General features: G+C 42.2%; 1 protein-coding gene across 2 annotated transcripts in view; it reads right to left on the reverse strand.

The window, feature by feature from the left end:
• ADGRB1 (adhesion G protein-coupled receptor B1) overlaps positions 1–21,248 on the reverse strand; it is a 218,621-nt gene that overhangs the window by 155,348 nt on the left and 42,025 nt on the right. For both annotated transcript variants that reach the window (XM_088149282.1, XM_088149283.1), the window contains exon 2: positions 9,494–9,652. In XM_088149282.1, the coding sequence (XP_088005408.1) occupies positions 9,494–9,652 (159 nt within the window). The remainder of the gene's footprint in view (positions 1–9,493; positions 9,653–21,248) is intronic.

The raw sequence follows: 21,248 nt of genomic DNA on the forward strand, positions 1-21,248 counted from the left end.
CATGGCATGGATCCTGGTCACCCAAGGGGCTGTCTCAGCTCCATCGCCTCAACCCCTCCCACCCAGTCAGGCAGAGAGGGCATGTTGAGGACCCTGTCAGTGAGAGAATGTCGGCTGGCAGGGCCCAGGAGGAGAGCCTTCTCTGCTGATGCCCCCATCCTCTGGAATATTCTCCCCCCAGAGGTGCAGCAGACCCCTACCCTCCTGGCTTTCCAGAAAGGATGAAAGACCTGTCTCTGCCAGCATGCGTAGGGCAACAAGAATTTTACCCAATCCTGGGGGCGGCTGGCACCTTGATGACGCTCCCCAAGTTACATTGCAGTAGTCTAATGGGTTGTGGGGAACAGCCCTCAGTCTGCTTTACTGCAAATTCAGTCCCTACATTTTGCTGACATCCTTTGCTTGCAAAGAGTTTTCATTTCCAAAGTTTGGAAGTGGCAAGACCGCCCCAGCAGTTTCACAAGCTGCCCCCAGCTGTCTCGGCCTGGGAGTGCACGTGCAGCTCCTTCTCTGGACTGGCCACCCCAGGAGAAGTGTTGTCTGTGCCTGCACACCTGTGTGCAAGCCGCAGGAGTCGGCTTTTGAAAGAGAGCTGCAAAAAACGTTGGTGCTTTAATGCTTGAGAGAGGGCTGCTACGCTTGTCCTCACGTGCTTTGCAATGCACCCCTTTCCAACGCCTTGCACAACCTATCCAATCTATCTGAGAACAGAGGGACAAAGATGGTTGCTGACTAGCTCCTGCCAAGATGTGCTCAACCTGTAAAACTGCTGGCTTGTTCCAAATCCACAAAGTAGCAGAAAGTTCCGTATCTAAATCAGCAAGGAAGAGGTTGCAGGCTTCTTTATCCTGAGCAAGCTCTAAGCAGACATTGCTACCAACCCAGGAGCTGTCAACCAGATCCAGTTTTGCAAAAGGGTTGGTCAGAGACAGACGAGAAAAGACAGCTGGGGAAATGGCTGTTGTTTAACTTGAAGTAATTCTGTCTCCGACACCCCGTAAACAGTATTTTTTCTCTGAGACCCTGAAGACATCTGACAAGGGCCTTTGAAGATTCTAGACAGCTGGCATCTGCATGTCAAACAAAAAATTGCCAGCCAACAGACTCTGTTGCTTGGGTTGAAAATTGCCCTGGAGGAAGATATCTTCCTCGCCATCTTGATGTACAAATACCATTAGCTATTCATGCTACATGCAAAACCCACTTGGAATCACTGACCGAGTCTAAAAAGCGCTGAAGCAACTGAACTTCATTTGAAATTTTTAACTTGATGTGGAAGAGCCAAATCGGTTCAGAAATATCACGATCAATCTGTCACTGCCAAAGAAATGTTTGGGACCCCCCTACTAGTGAACGCCCGCTTGGATAGGGACATGCCAGACTGCTGTAGCCATCAAAGCCATCACCTCTCAGCCTAACCACTCCCACCACATCATGACTCATGCACGTGTGTGTGTGTTTAACATTTTTTCATATATAAATGCATGGGTGCGGGGGGTCTGCAGGGAAGGGGGTCAGAAAAGTGAAGATGAGGGACAGCACCATGTAATACAAGAGCCGTCCTTTGCTGTGTGCGTCATCACATGTAGAAAAGAGTAGGGCTTAGTTGGCCACCTTGACCCCCTCCCTGCAGAAACCCCTGCATCGATAGGTGTGTGTGTGTGTATCTGAACTAATGTTCAGAATACATGGTCTGAACCAATATGCACGTCAAATTGACAGATCTAAAATTTCCTTCCAGCCCTTTTTGAAGGCAGGGACAACATTTCCTCTCCTCCAAACTTCTGGTCCTCAGCATTTCTCCAAAGTTCTCAGAGGTTCCAGTTAGCTATTCTGCAATCATCTCCTCTTGCTCCTGCAGTAGCCTTGGGTATAATGGATCTGACCTTGGAGACTTGAATTAATTTAACTTACCTAAGTGTTCTTTTACCCTCTCCTTGTCTATCCTGAGCTACCTCTTCCCCTTCCACTAATGGCACAGTGGTTGCCAGCTAGGGCTTCATATCCCTTCTGAGAGGAAGACAGATATAAAATACGTGTAGATGTGAAGTACAGAACCTATGGAGATCAGATGCAGAAAAGCTCTGAGTCATGTCGCATGCAATGGAAAGATGAACGCTACAGCTCACTCACTCAGAGATCAAATCAGAAATGAGAAAATTTGGCAACAGATGACCTCAAAGATGTCATAAAAATGGCATTAAAACAGAAATATAGATCAGACGGGCACACTGTATATTTACCTGCCAATACACAAAAAGTGACATGGTGGCGTATATAATTACAGATGCCCATTTGGATGACCTCCTACAAGATGGAGAGAGAGACTAAAAAGATTTTGCTCCCACGGGGAATGCTGCAATATGGCAAAAGAGCAAATGAAATATAAATATCTGTTGAAATTGTCATTTCAGATATCAACATGATGCCTTCCCACCCAAAAGGCCTTTTTTGTTGCTTTGGACTAGATGTTGACCACCAGCAGAAGACATAATACTACTGCTTATATTACTAGTTTAGTCGTCTCATGTTCTGTGAATGCACCAGTTGCATCTGGTTAACTCAAGTTGAAGGTTATACATCTTGTGGGACTGAAGCTTTACTGTATTACACGAGCTGCAGTATATAAAAAAAGCAATATCTAATATTTGTACTGGCAATTCCAGCTACAATCCCAGAGATATTGGAGAAAATGATATGTTTGTTTGCTTGTTTCTGTGTTAAGAGAGATCTCAACTTCTTGTTCCTGCCTGATGAGTTGCAAGGCATATTTCTCTCTCTTTTCCTACATGAAACAAAGTAACATAATGCATGCGATGGGAGATCCACTAGGAAACGCCACTTCCCTTGGCCACTTTTCTTCAGATGTGGAATTTTGCTCTAGAACCTCCCCTTAGAAGGTCTCCTCCAAGAGATGTTCCAGAACAAAATTCCAAATTTGAAGCCACAGCCCACATCCAATACAAAAGCACGTGGATTGTTGTGGATTTGAATCAAAGGGCCACTGTGATGTAGATCCTCAAAGAGATCTCACTTGAAGCAGCCCTTGGATTCAAAGAATTGAGTTACTCTGCTTTGATCAGGTCAGCAGCTTGTCACTTTGGACGAAAGCGGATTTCTTGCACGAGCACAAAAGCCTCTTTGATTGTCTAGGTTGAAGCAAGATAGAGCACTCCAATCTGATGCTGTGCTCCAAGGTGCCACTTCAGTTGAATGTTTTGTTTCAAAAGGGTGCCAGGATCAAAGCATGGTCAAATCAAAACACCCCTTTGAAACTCTACTCTTGCTTACACACACAGACAGAGAGTTGCATTTATTATTTTAAACAAAACTTACAGGAGATTCACTTATCTCATGATTTAACCTGGGTCTGGCCTTTTTGAGATCTGAAGGAACAGGGTTAGTGGCAAGCACTGAGGAGAAACTTTTGGGAGAATTTGCTTGGGTGTCTAGAACTGTGGTGCTGGAGAAGACTCTTAAGAGTCCCCTGGACTGCTAGGAGGTCAAACCAGTCAATCTTAAAGGAAATCAACCCTGACTGCTCATTGGAAGGACTGATAATGAAGCTCAAGCTCAGATACTTTGGTCACCTAATGCGAAGAGAGATCTCTTTGGAGAAGACCCTGATGCTGGGAAAGATTGAAGGCAAAAGGAGAAGGGGACAGCAGAGGATGAGATGGTTAGATGGCATCACTGAAGCAATGAGCATGAAACTGAGCAAACTCAGGGAGGCAGTGAAGGACAGGAAGGCCTGGCGCAATATGGTTCATGGGGTCACGAAGAGTCGGACACGACTTAATGACTGAACAACAACAACTAGACAAATGAGTCAAAGGGAACAAGATGAAGAAAGCTTAATGTGCTAGAAAGTTTTCATGTGAATATTTCCACTATAACATGATTTAACTTTATGGAAATGCCAAGCAAAGTGTGAAATTAAACAAAGCATCCATTTTGGAGCAAAGATGCTTGCTTCACTTCCATGGAGAGACAGCCCACTTTCCCTCTGCTGGGAAGAATATGTTCACATTATACTTCTTATTAGGGCTCATGTATACTCCGGCAGTTCAACGGAAGACCATCAAAGGCAGGTTTGTGGAGACAAAGTTGGGGGATGTGGGCTCATACAGTATATTCTGTACAGAAAGTACAGATAGTACTTTCAGACAAATTGTCATCAATAGAAACATAAGTCACCTTTACACACTGTTCAAAAGAGACAATAAGAAACCCAAAAAACTAGAACCCAGCCCCTCCAGAGCCAACGTTCAGATAAGCAAGGATCAACACCAGACAACAATCAGGCAGAAAACAATGCTGTAATCAAGGAACCATCAAGGAGGAAACCACACCCCACCAACACTGCCAGGGCAAGCTAGGGCATATAAACAGGCAGCCAATCCCACACTCACACTGATGATGTTACCTAGTTCGGTGATGAAATGTCTGCAAGTCAACAACCAAGCTCAGTGAGCACCAAGCATTCCCCAGTATATTCTTTCAGAACTCCCTCCCTCTTTACCTGCACATCTTCCCATGCAACAGAAACCTGGAGAAAGAGCTCAAAAGAATTGCTGAATGTTCTGGAGGATGCAGCTACTTGTTGAAGAAGCAGCATTTCAGGTGTCCCAACATACTTGACAAAGTGTCCTTCAAATGCCTTGCAAAGCCTTATTCCTTATATTCAGAGAAGGACACTTTGATCATATTCCTATTTTTTTCTGTACATATAGTAATTTTATTAAAGATTACAATAAAAACTAATACAAATTAAAAAAGAATAAAAAGGTAAAAGGGGGAGAAAAGAAAGGAGGAAAAAGAAAGGAAAAGTAGAAAGAGAAATGGAAAAGAAAAAAGGAAGAAGAATATAGTAAAGAAAAGAAAGAAAGAAATGACTTATCACCTTCTCTTAAAATAGAAAAAATGATCTCTTCTTCCTATATCCCATCTCTTATCTATAAACAAATCCATAAAACCTTGTCATTTCAGTCCTGATATCAGCAAAAGTCCATTAAGGGTTACCAGAGATAACAACATATCTATTTTAACCTTGATCAAATAAACCAACTTTATTAAGGAAAATTATAGTTTGGTATTTGTATATCCCTTTTAATTATTAAGACATCAGCCTGTTTCTTTTGTATGTCCAGCATAACATCTTCTTCCATGTCATTCTTGTAGCCTGTCATTTTTAAGTCCACTTTCAGATCAGTCTCAATCTTGTCAGGTAATACTTCTTCCTCTTTCATAACATCTTTTAAACACAGCCTATCTACAGAGGCAGACACTCTTAAAATTAACTACTGAGTCCATTGTTCAAAAATATCCTTCAATATGTCCAATGCTAACATATTTTGCTTCATTCTGTATTAGTACGTCAAATATAAGTGCTCTTCTCCTTTAATTGTAATCTTCAGTTCCTTCTGGTTCCCTCTAGTGTCCAATCTTCAAAGTCTCATTGTATCATTTTTTTTTTTTAAGACAATTCGAAATAAAAGCATTTTCTCACGGGAAAGGTTCTGATAATTCAAAAATGTTATTTCGAATCCATCTGTTTGTCAAAGTTCTAATCACCCTTTTGCTGTTTATTCCAAAATATGTTTTTTAAGTCCTTAAACTTGTATTTAAAACTTCTTTCACTAAGGATTGAAGGAAACTCACTTGGTGCTGTAAAACTTGGTTTCTAATAGCTGGAAAGCAGGTAATAAGCAATTTCTGAAAGTGATTAGAAAAGGAAATAAGAGAACCCAGTGTCCTTTTAAAAGCACCAACCATGGTTTGAGCAAAAATATAGCAATTCCCTCATCTCCCAGAGCTCTAAACCTGCCGGAGACTGTTGTCTTGTGGCTTCCTTACAAGAAGCAACTGCCTGGAGCATTTGTGGGCGATCTCAAGTCCTCTCTTTGTCCAGATAGGAATTATCAAAGAGCTGGTCTACTTGGCGGGCTCTTCATTCCAGCATGGTTGTCAGCTCCACTTCAAGAGCTGTCTTCAGTCTGCCATTTCTTCCCCAGAAGCCTGATCATATTCCTATTTCTAAGATGTGAGTTCCTATTTCTAAGATGTGAATTAAATGCGAGTTCTTCTCTGCACTCTGAGGAACAGAGACTTAATTCATCCTGGTCAGACCCCATTTGGGGTCCTGTGTCCTGTTCTGGGCACCACAATTCAAAAAAGAGAGTGACAAACTGGAGCACATTCAGAAGATGTGGAATGATGAAACCATCTAGGCATGAGTAGCCTGCAAACGATACAACTGAGGGGAGTTATGATAGCAGTCTTCAAACACCTGAAGGTTTATCATGCAGAAGAAACAGCGGACATTCTCTCTTCCCACAGAATGCAAGACCAGAGCCAGTGAGTTAAGATGACAAGGCAGAAGGTTCAGGATTGACATCAAGAAGAAATTATTGAATGTATGAATCAGTGGAACAAGCTGACATATGAAGCAGGGAGTTCTCTTTCACTGGAGGTCTTCAAACAGAGGCTGGATTGCCATCTGGTAGATCCTGCACTGAAGATTGGACTATCTGACTTCTAAGGTCACTTCCAGCTCTATGATTCTACCATAAGGCCAGGACAGATTAATACAGACCCTGTTCAATAGAGATATGTGTCCCTTGATATGACACGCCTGCCTTAGCTAAGGATATTTGTACAAACTAAGGCACTGTGACATGATTCTTGAATGAAGACAATTTTTAGAAAGGGAACCTTGACTTTCTTCTTGCTTCAGACAATGCCTGAGAGTCTGGCTCCCCAGTTGTTCTGTGCCAAGATACACATTTTGAGACTCCATTATGAATTTTCACAAAATGGCCACCATAATGGATGTCTCCAAGGTGGGAGGGTATTATCTGGTGAACTGGTTCACTGTTGGAATCCAGACCCAAGATTTTCCTGTATATAAACATTTTTCTTGCTCTATTCTAGATTGGGGTGGGGGGAGGTTGGATTTACAGCTTAACATTTATATTTGGTTTGCTCTTTTCTGCTTCCAATTACTTCTAATTACCTCTGGGGAAACATGCTTGCACACTTCAAGATTGTAATAAATGTAAGCGTTTATTATGAATTAATACATAAATAATCAGTAGCTGGAGAACATAAATCTCTTGGGCTCAAGAAGTGGGCAAATATTTTGAATGGCCCATGTCTCCAGAAAATGTGAAGCTGTTCAGAACAACACCCAAATCTAATCAGAACATTTCAATTTTTTATTGCACGCAAGCCACAAGACTCTTAACCTGATGGTTTGCTCGTTGGTTCTCTCATGTGGCAATAGGCATGGCAAATAGAAGATACAGACATACCATGTCTGTGAGGAGCAGAGGAGTGTCTGCAGTTAAGGAGGTCAAAAAAGTCAAGATCGTGGCCAGCTGAAACCATGCAATTGAAGCCCTGGCCCTTTTGATATGTGCCATGTGCACGACATGCATAAAATGGGGCAAGGGCTTCAACTGGACAGCCCCAGCTCCATCTTGACCTTTTTGACCTCTTGTTGCAGACAACCCTGTCGCAATAAGAACACACTTTGCATACAAAAGGATTTTGATTCCAAAGGTTTGAGGTTCAGTCCCTAACCTTTCCAAGTAGAACTGGGAAAGACTCCCATTTGGGAAAAAGTGGAGAGCTTCTCTCAAGCTATAGATCACCGACTCAGATTATATTCCAACCATCCTTCACATGCACTCAGTTCAGATGTCCACTAAGAGTTGCCAGCTCCTTCCCTGACAGCCTGATGCTTGCAAGAAAGAGATCTGGTTGCCAGAAGGAAAGAGAAAAAGGAAGATGGAAAAGATAGAAGGTTGGGAGCTAGAAAGAGAGATAACAGAAGTCTCCACTCCCTTTTGGCTTTGCTTCATCCATCACTACTTTGAACCCTAACCCAACACTGGATTAAGTTCCATAGCAGATTTTCCCTGAGAATCTACAGGTCTCCACAGTTAAAAGGTTTCTACCTTTCATGGTTGTCTGCAGGGTGTGGTCCAAAAAACCAAGATGGTGGCCTGCTACTATTTAGTCCACCAAAGACCCCTGCTACCTTTGGTGGACTAGATAGTAGCCTCTATCAGCCAGTGCTTAAAACAGCTTCCTGTGTTGTGAGAGTTGCTTCCTTTAAGGTAAAAGGAGGTGATCCATTGCCAATTCCAGGGCTATAGAAAGGAGAGTTGAGGGAGGGAAGAAAGTCAAGATGTCAGCTGCCAACATGCGATCAAAGCCCCGCCCCTTGGGGGGCTGATGACCCTGGAGCTGGGAATATCAGTCCTCAAGTAAATCTATCGTGGTAAAAATTAAAAACAAAAAGTTAAAATTCCCCCAGGGAGAGTTTCTTTTCTAGGCTGAAACTGTTTAGAGAAGCAAAGGAGAGGATTTTCTAATATTTTGGACAATTTTCCTTTTAGTTATTTTTATAACTATATACCTCCATGTATTTTCCAAATGAGGAGAAGAGAAGAGAAGAGAAGAGAAGAGAAGAGAAGAGAAGAGAAGAGAAGAGAAGAGAAGAGAAGAGAAGAGAAGAGAAGAGAAGAGAAGGGAAGGGGAGGGAAGGGGAAGGGAAGGGGAAGGGAAGGGAAGGGAAGGGAAGGGAAGGGAAGGGAAGGGAAGGGAAGGGAAGGGAAGGGAAGGGAAGGGAAGGGAAGGGAAGGGAAGGGAAGGGAGGGAAGGGAACGGAAGGGAAGGGGAGGGAAGGGGAGGGAAGGGAAGGGAAGGGAAGGGAAGGGAAGGGAAGGGAAGGGAAGGGAAGGGAATAACATTGCACTTCTTATCTTTTACATTTACCTTTTATACTAAGAAATGTTTTGAAATGTAGACTTTCTTTCTCTTTTGTTTCATATTAAAAAGGAAAGATTTCAGCAAGCCAAACTTCCTTTCTAATGATGTTCTGGGCACATCCATGTTGTTTTCTTCACTGCTGTACAAAAGTAGCTTGCTCTTACTTTCTTCCAGTTTACTTATTTTTTGACTTTCCCACTGAGCCTCTCCTCTGGGGCTTCCTAGTCATCTTCAATCCAGGTACTACACAGGTCTGACCTGATTCGCTTGCTTCAAGAGCAGCCCAGTTCTGCTCAATGCTGATAATCTGCCAAAGTTTGTTATCTATTCTGACTGTGCAACACCCTGGGAGGAACAATTTTCACACTCAAAAGGCTTCAGAAAGGCTGTGCTGAGCCTTCCCAACAATGAGGTTGCCCTGATAGAAAGTGCCTGTATTGAAAAGTTTGCATAATCCAAAGTAGTTTCTCAGCCTTGGGAATTTTAAGATGTGTGGACTTCAACTCCCAGAATTCCCCAGCCAGCATGGCTGGCTGGGGAATTCTGGGAATTGAAGTCCACACATCTTAAAGTTCCCAAGGCTGAGAAACACTGGTCCAAGTATATGAGTTTATTCAAGCAAGGGCTTAACCAAGGGTTTCTGTTGGGCCTACACCTGATGGAGAGAACCAGAAGAAGCTGCTATGATGTTCCTTCAGAAGCCACGGTTACTTACGGTTGCAAGCTTTCCTGTTGCATAATCTTCCTTCTTCCAAGACTCCCTCACAGATGAGACCTTCATCGGGAAGAGGCTGACAAGTTCGGGTCCGCGTTTGAAGGCCACCTCCACAGTCTTTGGTGCATTCTCCCCACACTGACCAAGGGTTCCATCCACCTGAGAATTGGCACAGGGCAAAGAAAGGGGGAAAAAAATTAGCCATCACATCCCAAAGCCAGGGAAGGGTGCAGCTGTCTTTGTCCTAGTGCCCTCCAGATGTATTGGCACCATAGGCAGCTCCAGAACATCTGGAAAAGACCAGGTGGGAAAAACAGAGCTAAAGCAATGGGCCCAAATGGGAAAGGTGGCTGTCTCACAACAGAAGGGCATTTCTTCATAAGAGATGCTTCCTGATGTATTTTGGGGATTACCCAAGGGAATTCTTTCCACAGTTAGTGAGACCGTAAATCTAAGCTCCCTTCCACAGCCCTAGTGAATACAGTGCAGAAATTTGGGTCATACCACAGAACAATAGTGGACTTTTGGAAGGGAACAGGAATAATCACAAAAGCAAAACGGGTGTGTTAAGCCTCAGTTAGGTGCAATTCAATTAGAAAAGTGAGGTGGGGGGAATCCCTGAAAACAGTATGAAAAAAGTGGGTTGAAAATCTCACTACAGCTGTGAATCACAACATTTTTTTTTCTTTTATACATGTATAATATACTCTTTCCTTTCCCATTTGTCTTCTCCCCTCATTAAGTGTCATTTTGGAAGACTATCTGCTAAAACAATGTCTTGGTAGGTGATAGAGAGATGATAGAAGATAAGATAGAGAGATAAGATAGGGAAGGTGGAGTAGCAGTTCTTAAACTGGGTGTAATTTGGGCATATCCTGGGGTAAGTTGTAATTAGAGAGATAGAGACAAGAGAGAGATGAGAAAGAACTAGAGAGCTGGATGCGTGTGTGTGTGAGAGAGAGAAGATGCAGAGTCTTAGCTATTATAACATGAGAATAATACACTTGTTTTGCACAAAAATTCAACCACAGAAGCAGCTTTAAGTCACAAAATGAGTTTTCTGTTCTGAAAATCAGAAAGAACATTGGATTCATTTATTCCTTCATTAGATTTTGATCCTGCCTTTATTCAGGAGCAAAAAGCAATGTACATAGGAGTCTCTTCTACAATTTTTTCCTGTAACAATAATCCTGTGGGGGAAGCTGGGTTAGTTATGATTCTGGCCCAAAATCATCTGATCTCATGTGGCCAGGGGTGGACCTGCAACCAGATCTTCCCAGTCTTGGTTTAACACTTTAACCACTGCCCACCACACTGGTAAATACCCTGAACGATGTGTTGATTTTTGCTAGTTGGATTTTGCCCTAAACAAAGATAAAATACAAAACAAAAATGGAAACAGAATTAAGTACATTTCACCAGGCATCATATGCATTCATTTCAGGGACATTTTACTACTCCAATAAGTATTAGAAAGTAGTTTGGAACACTAAAATATTCCCCAAATGAGCCATCCAATTCTCTGTTTGTGTTTCACCTAGATCAGTCAATTAAAATTCCTTTTAACGAGCTTGAATGGTTGTCACAAAGAAAGAGATCAAGACTGTTCTCGCATTCTCTCTCTTTTTCCAGAGCCGGACATGGGATAATGGACTGAAATTGCAGGAAGGCAGATTCCACCGAATCTTAGGGAGACAAGAACAACAACTTTCTAATTGTAAAAACAGTCCTTTGGTAGAAGTAATAAGCAAAACAGGCGTTGGGCTCTTGTAACTGGATCTGCTTCAGCAGAAACTGGAGAACCATCTGTCTGTGATGCTTTAATATGGATTCCTCTACCAGTCAGGAGGTTGGATCCAATGGCCTTCCAATTCTAGGGTTCCATGATTCTAAACTTAGCACATTTGTTTTCAGATAAGAGATGCAAGCCTGCTCCATAGCACTATTTCCAGATTGGCCACTATAGAAAAGTCCCTATTATGTCTATCCACCAAGGCAGCCTGCATTGCCTCTGAAGATCAATGTAGACTACAAGCAAGTTGATGTTGAAGGAAGTATTTGAAATGTTCCAGTTCAACACTATGTATGTAGGCTCACAGGACAAAATCAGCACTTTTGAATTGGTCTTAGAAACACATCGAAGCTTGGTTTAGTTGGAGTTGGACCCAGAGATATGGCTTCTAAAAGCATAACAGATAGCTATCGAGTAGGAACGTGCAAAGTCTTCTGTTCAAGGAATGGAATATTCCAGAGAACTCTGAAATTTTCTATTTCTTCTTCAGACCAGAAATGATCTAATGCAGTGTTTCTCAACCTTTGCTGGGGAATTCTGGGAGTTGAAGTCCACATGTCTTAAAGCTGACAAGGTTGAGAAACACTGATCTTATGTTTCTCTGAAACTGAATTTTCCAAATCAGGAGTAGTCTGGGGACTTGGTCTTGACCCAACTTTAGTAGACCTCTCCCAGGGTAACCAGATCAATGTCTCTGGAGGACAAATGGAACAGTAGGCTTTGTACAACCTCACCCCTAATGATATCAAGGGTGATTACAGGCAATCAGTAGTAGGTCATGGCTGTAGAAAACAATGTAGATAAAATAGCTTTGAATTCTGATCTCAACAGGAGCTTCAGTTGCATTATAACAGTGTGACATGCTTTGTCTTCTATAGTGAAAGACTTGCCCTTCAAGAATTTTGAAAAACTGGGTGTTGTGTTTCTCTCACTTGCTTCTTGAAGGTTAGTTTTTATGTCCAAACAATGACTTCTTAAAAGGCACACAAAAGTTGGATGCTCTGTCTCTTCCATTTCCCGACAGGAGATGGATTGTGTTTCAAGGTCATCCACATTTACTGACATAATCGTATCTGCTTAATGTCTGTTTCAGGCCAATCAATAGCACACCAGTAATTAGATACGTTTAAATAAACTCACCACTTCGTACTATTAAAAGTGCTTTCTTTCCTCCCATGTTCTGCTCCCAAGAGATGGGAGGCAAGAGGCAGCCCATACCTCAGATGGCCCTTTGGAGAAGCAAATGACATCTGCCTGCACCCCATTTTTGACTGGCGGTTAAGCAAAGTACTTAATTGCCACAGTGCATTAAAAGTCTCTTTCATCACATCACGGCTTGAAAGAAAAAGCAGCTGCCAGTTAGAAAGGAGGACTTCGCTTAATGATGGGTTATTTAACACTCCTGTGCTTTATGTGGAATTTATTGCATACAATTAACCTGAGGAATTCAGTAGTAAAAGAATGGCGGTGGTCACTAATTTGGATGTTTTTAACTGGGTACAGGAAACATTCATGCAGGACAGGCCTATCAAAGGCTATTTGAGTTGGGTGGCTTATAAATTCAAACAAACAATGCAAGAAATGCCATCTGGCTGCAAGCAAGAACTGGTGGGACCACAAAACAGACCAAGTAATAGAAAATGAAGAAGAAAAAGTGCTCTGGGAGTTTAGAATTCAAACAGACCAGCACCTGCCACACAACACCCCAGACCTAACCATTGTTGATAAGAAAGAGAAAAAATTCTGGATAGTGGACATTGCAAGACCTGGAGATAGCAGAAGAGAAGAGGAAGAACTGGAGAAAACCACAAAATATAAAGACCTGCAAATAGAAGTAAAACAACTGTGGCAAAAGAAAGCAAAGATAGCACCAGTAGTAATAGGCGCCTTGGGTGCAATCCCAAAACATCTGGAGCACTACTTGAACACCACTGGCATTGACAAAATCACCATTGGTCCATCGCAAAAGGCAGCTTTACTTGGAACAGCTCACATCCTGCGACAATACCTTTAACACCATCACACAACAACATCTGCCTTTTGCAGGTCCTTGGGAAGGACTTGATAGGTGGACAAAAATGCCAAATCCAGTCTAAACATCTGGCTGACTGTGCGACCAACAGCAACAACAACAATAATAATAATTCTGAAAATTCCACGGGACCTCCAGGTTGAAGCCTGCATGCCTCCAAATCCCAGTAACAGAGCAACAAAGGTGGGAGAGGGACAGGTCTCCATCTCCTGCTTGGAAACATCCCAGAAGCTCCTGCTGGTCACTGAAAAAAAACCAAAATGCTAAACTACAAGGTACCTTGGCTGATTCAGCAGGCTTTTCTTCCATTCTTCTTACCCTTAAAATTTAGAAAGAGGAGCTGGTTTAGATATGTCTGCTCCCTCTAATGAATGAAAAGATCTCCTAAAATTGATCAGAGGAACAAAGTCTCCTCCAAGTCTTTCCAAACAACCTTCTTGTGTCTCGTGTTATTCCTTTCCTGGATCCTTTCTAGCCACAAGTAGGTTGCGTGTGCTTTTAAATAAAAAAGTAATTTATAAATCTGATAGATGTGGCTTTGGGGAAATCTGGTGGACATTAAGGAGGAGGCAGAATTGTTTCAGTTTGTATTTGGATCCAATTCCCATTTTTCACACTAGATTCTGGGAACCACACTTTAAGAAGGATTCTGACAAACAGGTATAGATTCAGACAAGGAGATTGAGATATTTGGGGGATAAGAATTTCTGAAGCTCCTTGGCTGATTTTTGGCCAGTTCCTCTCTCAGTCCAGTCTGTTGTTGTAAGGAAAATGGGAGGAAGGGGATCTATGTATACTGCCTCAAACTCTTGAATAAAAGGTGGGAAATAAATTTAACAACACCCCCCCCCCAATGTAAAGTTAATAATCTTATCTACTCATGCTTCATCTCTTATAATTCTCCAGATGTTCCTATTTATCAAGAGAGGTCTTCTTTTCTGTTATAATTTCCTGCAAATAACAACCATTACTTTTTTATTTGATTCTTTTTCCTTTACTGGTAGGGATGTTTTGCTAGAATATTTCTTACAAGTTGCTCAGGGAAGCGCTCTTTGGTTTTCCCCCAAGAGTTGCTATAAAGTAAAGGGAGGCAGTCCATCACCCCCTTGTCCATATCCAGGTAAACCTCTTCACACGAGTTCCAAGGAAGAACTAAGCTTCTCACCCACAGAGAAGCTGGTAAAATCAAGGTTGAACCCCTCTTAACATATTGCTAGAGGACTTCAAGGTTCTATTGCTCTAGGTTTTGTCAATGGAAATGATCAATACTCTGCAGGCTTTATGGAGTAGAAGATAAGTAACAACAAAATGTGACATTCATAAAGGAAATCAAAGGTGGAGGAAACCCTTCTATAATTTTTAAAACTCTCATACATTGATCTTTGACATGAGTAATGGAGGGAAGTAAGTGCTAAAATGCCCCCTATTTCTTTCTGTTGGAAGATGTGACCTGGAGAGCAAACAGACTAACTATTATGCCCCACTAACATTTGCACTGGAACCTCCCAGAATGTGAGGAGACCAGGAAGAAGGTTTCCATTGCTGGCTTAAGCATAATCAGGGGCCCCTGGAAGCAGACTTTTCCAAAAGCCTTTCCCCAACCATAATCCAAGGGGTGCCCATTCACAGAAGCTGCAACATTCCAGAGTCAATCAGGATTAAACCTCAGGAATCAAGGTGGCTGATGTCCAAAGAGATATTCAGAGTTGGAGAAATGGTTCCTCAGCAGAACACTGGGGGGACAGGAGAAAATGTTCAGTGGGCATAATAATAAGTTAGCTAAGGGTGAGCCCCACATCTTGCAGAACCCACTGCTCTACTGGAGGGCAGCCACTGTTGAAGTAGCATTTTTCTTGGAGCACATCTTGCTGGACACCTATCCTGCCAACTTGGACTTTTCAACAAGGCCTGTTCTGATCCACAGAGAAGAAGACATCAGATTGTTTACATCCAGAATTTACCAGCCAAGGTCATCCATCCAGTATCCTTCACCAGTGCTTATAGAACTACAAAGTTATCAAGTTTTCAACCACATATCCCAAAATCAAGATTACCCCCACCGCAAACATCAATATGTGTGCACATACATGTACATGTGTGTGTACATACAGCCACACAGAACGATGCAAAGAGCAACCAATGTAGCTTGTGCAGTGGCATCTTCCCCTTTGATTTTCTGGTGCTGGGTGAAGCTGTTTTTAGTTCACCATTTCTTCCCTGGAAGTCTCCCTTTCTTTTCTTTAAATAGGCAACCAATATTGCTGTGTTGATGGACACAGTAAGAAGGAAGCTTGGTCCCATCATTTGTTTGTTATGCTATTTCATTGTATCCATTCCACTGTCACACCAGGTAGTCCTCATTTAGTGACCACAATTGGGACCAACAACTCGGTCATTAAGCAAAATGGTCGCTAAGTGAAACCACAACTGTGCTTACAATCTTACTTCAGCTTTCCTTTGCTTTACACACCTGCGAAGGTTGTAAATAGGAGGATTGCTCGTAAAACTTTTCATGGAGCCGTCTTCAGTCCGCCATTTCTTACCCAGAAGCCCAATTTCAAAAAAAGCATTTTTTTAAACCGGGGTCAGGAACTATGTACAGTACCTTCACAATATCCAGTAATGCAAGATACAAGTATTGCCTGTTCTTGTTATGAAAAGTTCACACTATTGCCATTTCGGGTCCGGTGTAAGCCTTAGGTGTCCATTTAAAACACCTCCAAATTGAAATAAGGGTGGGTATAATTACAGCTGGAAACGTTCACCTTTAGAAAGTTCAGCATAAGAACCACTTAATCTGTGACCTCCCTCTGTACGTGAATGCCAGATCTCGGTCTGTCTCAAAGTTGAAACAAGTTAATTTCAGAGCGGAGAATCTTTTCTGAAAACAAGTAATTCTGTTTTGATCTTTGTATCAGGACTGAATGAATGTTCTAATCAAACTGATGCAGACATAAGGTTCAACTAATTACCTTCAGTGACTCCCACCAGGAAGAACGCAAGTCCAATATTGTGAATCACAGGATGATGCAGAAACAGAGATCTCTTTTAACTTTTAAAAACTAATGCACTTCTCTGGCATACTGGTATTTGGACTTGCGCTGCATAGCCATAGGTGTCCAGTAGAAGACACTACAATGCCACACACATGGTGGCATTACCATGTACAGAATTTGCAGAATGACAATGTGTGTGACATCATTTGCCCACTCAATACCTATGTACATGCCATCTATGCCTTGATACCCAATTTGTGCTGATAGTACTAGTGAAAATGCACAAGCATTTGGGTATCTTTGGTGGGAAAGGGGAAATCCATCAAGTTATACTACTTTATAGCAAGTTATAATAATCCTGGTAGAGCAGCCATGAAGACATTGGAAAGATACTCAAATGCTTTGATGTGTCTATACCTACAAAGATAAGAATAGTGCAAGCCATGATATTCCCTGTCACACTCTATGGAACCAAAAGTTGGACTTTGAAGAAGCAGGATAGGAAGACTATCAATGCTTTCAAACTTTGATGTTGGAGAAGACTCCTGAGAATACTGTGGACAGCCAAGAAAAACAAACCAATGGATCATTGAACAAATCAACCCAGTGTTCTCCCTTGAGGCACAAATCACCAGGCTCAAATGATCCTACTTTAGTTGCATTATGCCAAGATCCAGCTCTCTGGAGAAGGCTCTGATTCTGGGAAAGGTGGAAGGAAAGAGAAGAAGAGGACAACCAGCAGCAAGGTTACAGTGGTGATGAGTATATGTTGGAAGACCTGAAGAATCAAGTTGGAGATAGATTGTCATGGAGAAAATCTATCTATGAGGTCTCTAAGAGTCGACAACAACTTGATAGTGCATAAGCGGTCAACCAATCTATCAGTTTTGCAACTTTAAATTTGCTCTGTCCCATTTTTGTTCCTGCCTCTCTTTAAAATTTTGCCTGAAAATTCATATTGATGTATTTCCCACGTACATTTCTCTTCCGGTGCTTGTTATTGCTACCATTGTCCTGATACATCTTATTTATTCATTTACTTATTTTGGGCCAGTGATTTCGTCTTCTTAATATATGCCTTTGGGAGACATTTCTTGAGCAACTTTATTCAAGGGAAGCATAGTGAAGATGTTGGTTCTGCTCCCTGTGTAGATGCTGGATAAATCCAAATAGGGTATGGATATGAACAACAACAACATCTCTCCCTTACATTAATTGCACAGATATATTGGCCATTCAGAAATTGGGACAAGGGGCAGAAAACTTTCAAATGCTGTTAGTGTTCCTTGAGGAAAGGTGTTTTAGAACACTCTGGTCCATGTGGTTTAAACAAGGGTGATAATAAATACGGAGCAGTCATAAATAACTGCAGCTCTGAAATGTGCAAGCTTTTATTTATTTATTTATTTATTTAACAAATTTATACAGCTGCCTATCTAAGGAACTCATAAATACGAATGTTGGAATAGAAATCAAGATCCTCCCCCCACCCACCCATTAGCTATTTTGAAGCCAGTACTTCTGGTAGTCCATGGACCAGCTTCAAAGCAAGCACATCTATCAATATTTTCCAAAAGGACATTGTGGATTCTCACCACAATTCAGCTGGGCAGAATCAGATCTCCTTAATCAGTGTTATGATTGCTGGAACCAAGGCTGGGAGCGTGCCGTCTGGCAATCAGCCCCTTTGATCGATCTTTTATGTGCTGCCCAGAGGATGTAAAGCACAAGGCACTTTATGGAAGTCAACATAATGTCATTCTTTGCCTCTTGTACTGGTCAAGAAAAGGTATTGGATGTGGGAGTTAGATAATCCACGGGTGGAAATTCCTCATCAAATTCTACTAACTGCGTTGAAGATCCTATGCATTTACTGGATAGGTTTCAAAATAGATAGATTATATTTATCTATAATCTATCTGCCTCTCTGTCCATCCATCCATCTATCCATCATCTAGCTAGCTAGCTAGATTTTATTTTTATTTTATTTTTATTTATACAACTTATAAGCTGCCTGATTCCCAACGACACTGGGCAGCTTACGATTAAAAGATGAAGAATTACAGAAGATAAAAACAAATGATGAGTAGCCTGAAAAGCACATAACCCAAAAAATGCATTCAGCAGGGCCTCCATCTTCATTCTGTCCCAAAGTCTTGGCAAATAGCCTGGTCTATAATAAATCCCTGAACATCATCAAGGTGGGAACCATAGGCATCACTTTGGGGACCTCATTCCAGAAGGCAGGTGCAGCATTAGAGAAAGTATACTTCCTATGCCTCCATATGGGACACTGTTTAATTGGAGGGACCCAGAGCATGTCCCCTCTGCCCAATCTCACTGGGCAGGCAGAAACTTTCAGACAGAGCGACATTCCTTCAAATAGTCAGGACCTCTGCCATGAGGGGCATTATAGGTGATAACCAGAACCTTGAATTGCACCTGGAAGACAACTGATAACCAATGCAACTCATGGAGCAGTGGGATCACACAGGCATAATGAGACATGCCCATCATTGCCCACAATGCTGCATTCTGAACCAGCTGTAGCTTCTAGGTGGTCTTCAAGGGCAGCCCTATATAAAGCACATTGCAGTAATCCAATCATGAGATGACTAAAGTATGAGTGACTGTCTGAAGGGCCTCCTGGTCCAGGACAGGGTGCAATTTGTGCACTAGATGTACCCATACAAAGGTCCTCTTGGCCACAGCTGCCACCTGCTCTTCAAGATGAGAGACAGAGACGGAGACGGAGACCGAGAGAGAGAGAGATTAGGGTGTTTGCTGAGTACAGTTTTCTTGTTGCAAACACATAGAAACCAAGGACTGCCCTACCAAGCCAACTGTTCCCAAGAAAAGTTGTCTGGGGCAACAAGATCACAACCTTACAACCCATGAAAAAGAGAATGTCTCAGAAATCACCAGCAGATTACTTCAACTGCCAGACATCACTGGGGCCACCAACCAGTAAAGTCCCTCTAAAGCATCTTCAGCAAACCCTAAGATCCAAAGACTGAAGACAACAGAACAGGAATTATTTACAACATGTAAAGCAAAGACTGGGAAAGCTACTACATAGGACAAATAGGCAGAAGATTGGCATCATGCATCCATGAACACCAGTTGGCAACCAGAAGACATGATGAAAACTCTGACCTTATAACACCTGGACAAATTTAACCACAGATTCCACTGGGAAGCTGTAACCATTTTAGATCAAGTCACATCCAAGAATGCCAGAGAATTCGTAGAAGCTTGCCATTCTGATAGGGCAGCCATTAACAGACACATCAAGATAGACCATGTCTTCGAACAATTCAAATAAGTAAAGCACGTCGGTTATGTCCTTATTGTGCATGCAGCAAATCAACATCTAGGCAAGCGATTGAATAGGCAAGAACAGTCTAAGATAAAACAATATAGCCAGACAGGCCAAGTAGGGCAATCAGAAACAGGCATACAACAACCCTGATCAAAACAGGTAGGACAAGCTGCCATGCATTAAAAGCCAAGAAACCCATTCCCTCGGGTCAAAGCCTTGATGACGTAACCTAAATTGGCCAAGAAATGTTTGCAAGAAGAAAACCAAGCTCAGCCGACACCAAGAGTCCAACGTTTCAACCCAGAGTTAGTCTTTCAAAGTGGGCCAAATCTTTTTTTGTGAAGGTCCCAAGGCAAACTAATAGGATTACCCTTCTCAAAATAGCCAGTTAATCTGCTGACCCTGTGGGGTGCAAAAGTTTTTTAAGGCCACACCTGGCCTTGAAGGAATATGTTGAAGGGGTGGGCAGGTGGAGCCAGGGCAAAAACTTAATTTCATTTCAGCAAAACTGAAATTAATTGTCTTTGGAATTAATTTCATCAAATACTGACCTGTTCCTTACTGGATATTGCAGCCGTATGGGACATGCTCCAGTTGGGAAATACACCGTGCTTTGTATCCTTTTCTCATATGGAAGGTGCTCAATTTGGTTGCCTTCCTGTGCATCTTTTCCAGCTCAGTTAACTCTCTGAAGCCACAATCTAAGATTACATTGCTGAAATTCAGGAGCACCATGGCTGAATTTCAGTGGAACAATTGAGAATGGTCATAGTTTGCTTCCTAAATGCCTTCTACTCTAATACTCACTCTTCAGAGGACATTCTGCAGCCTTCCAGGAGAGGAGGTTGAACTGCGGCTCGCTACAACCTGGAGGTTTCCCTTTCCTGATTTAAACAAATGAATTCCTCTGTGCCACCATTAATATCTTTGAGTTAACTACACCATTCAGGGGAGTGTTGGAAGTGGGGCTACTCTGTGTGAAGATTTCACCGTGTAGTTGAGGTAGCATGCTGCGTATCACAAAGCACCAAGATGGGGCTAATTTCTCCTCAACCAGTAGCCTCAACGTGAAGGAAGCAACTTCTGCACACGCACAGAAGCGACTGCGATCAGTTGCCGTGAAGTGGTGAAACCATGCCACACTTTAGAAGCAGCAGAACACTGCTTTGTGGGTTTGCTCTGAGCAAATGCTTTGCCCATAATTTCATCTGCATGCGTAGCATCTACCAGGGGTTGGGAGCGTGAAAAAAGTCAACACGGCAGTCTTGGCAGTAGAGTTGAAAACTGGACTTTTTGTACATGCATGTGCCATTGACGCAAGAGATGAGGTTTTGATTGCACCGACAGTCTTGAGTTTTTAGCATCTCCTGTGGATGCCACTGACCTGCACCATCCCTTTTGAAAGTTTTTCATAATAACCCAGTTAGTTTATCCAGCTTTAGAAGAAGTGAAAAATGGAAATATGCCGTCTTATGGTCCGATGCAACTGGAAGATCCAGTCTACTTTGGCAGATTTCATCCAACTTGTGGAGAAGTGGGCAAATTTCCTAAGTGAATGGGAGAGGCAGGGAATAAAGAAATCCTTTCTGAAAGATGCATATTATCTAATTAGG

This window comes from Python bivittatus, unplaced genomic scaffold (assembly GCF_059951505.1).
Source record: "Python bivittatus isolate LINGU-HERP-01145 unplaced genomic scaffold, Pbiv_v1 ctg000590_np1212, whole genome shotgun sequence".
NCBI classification, from domain to species: Eukaryota; Metazoa; Chordata; class Lepidosauria; order Squamata; family Pythonidae; genus Python; species Python bivittatus.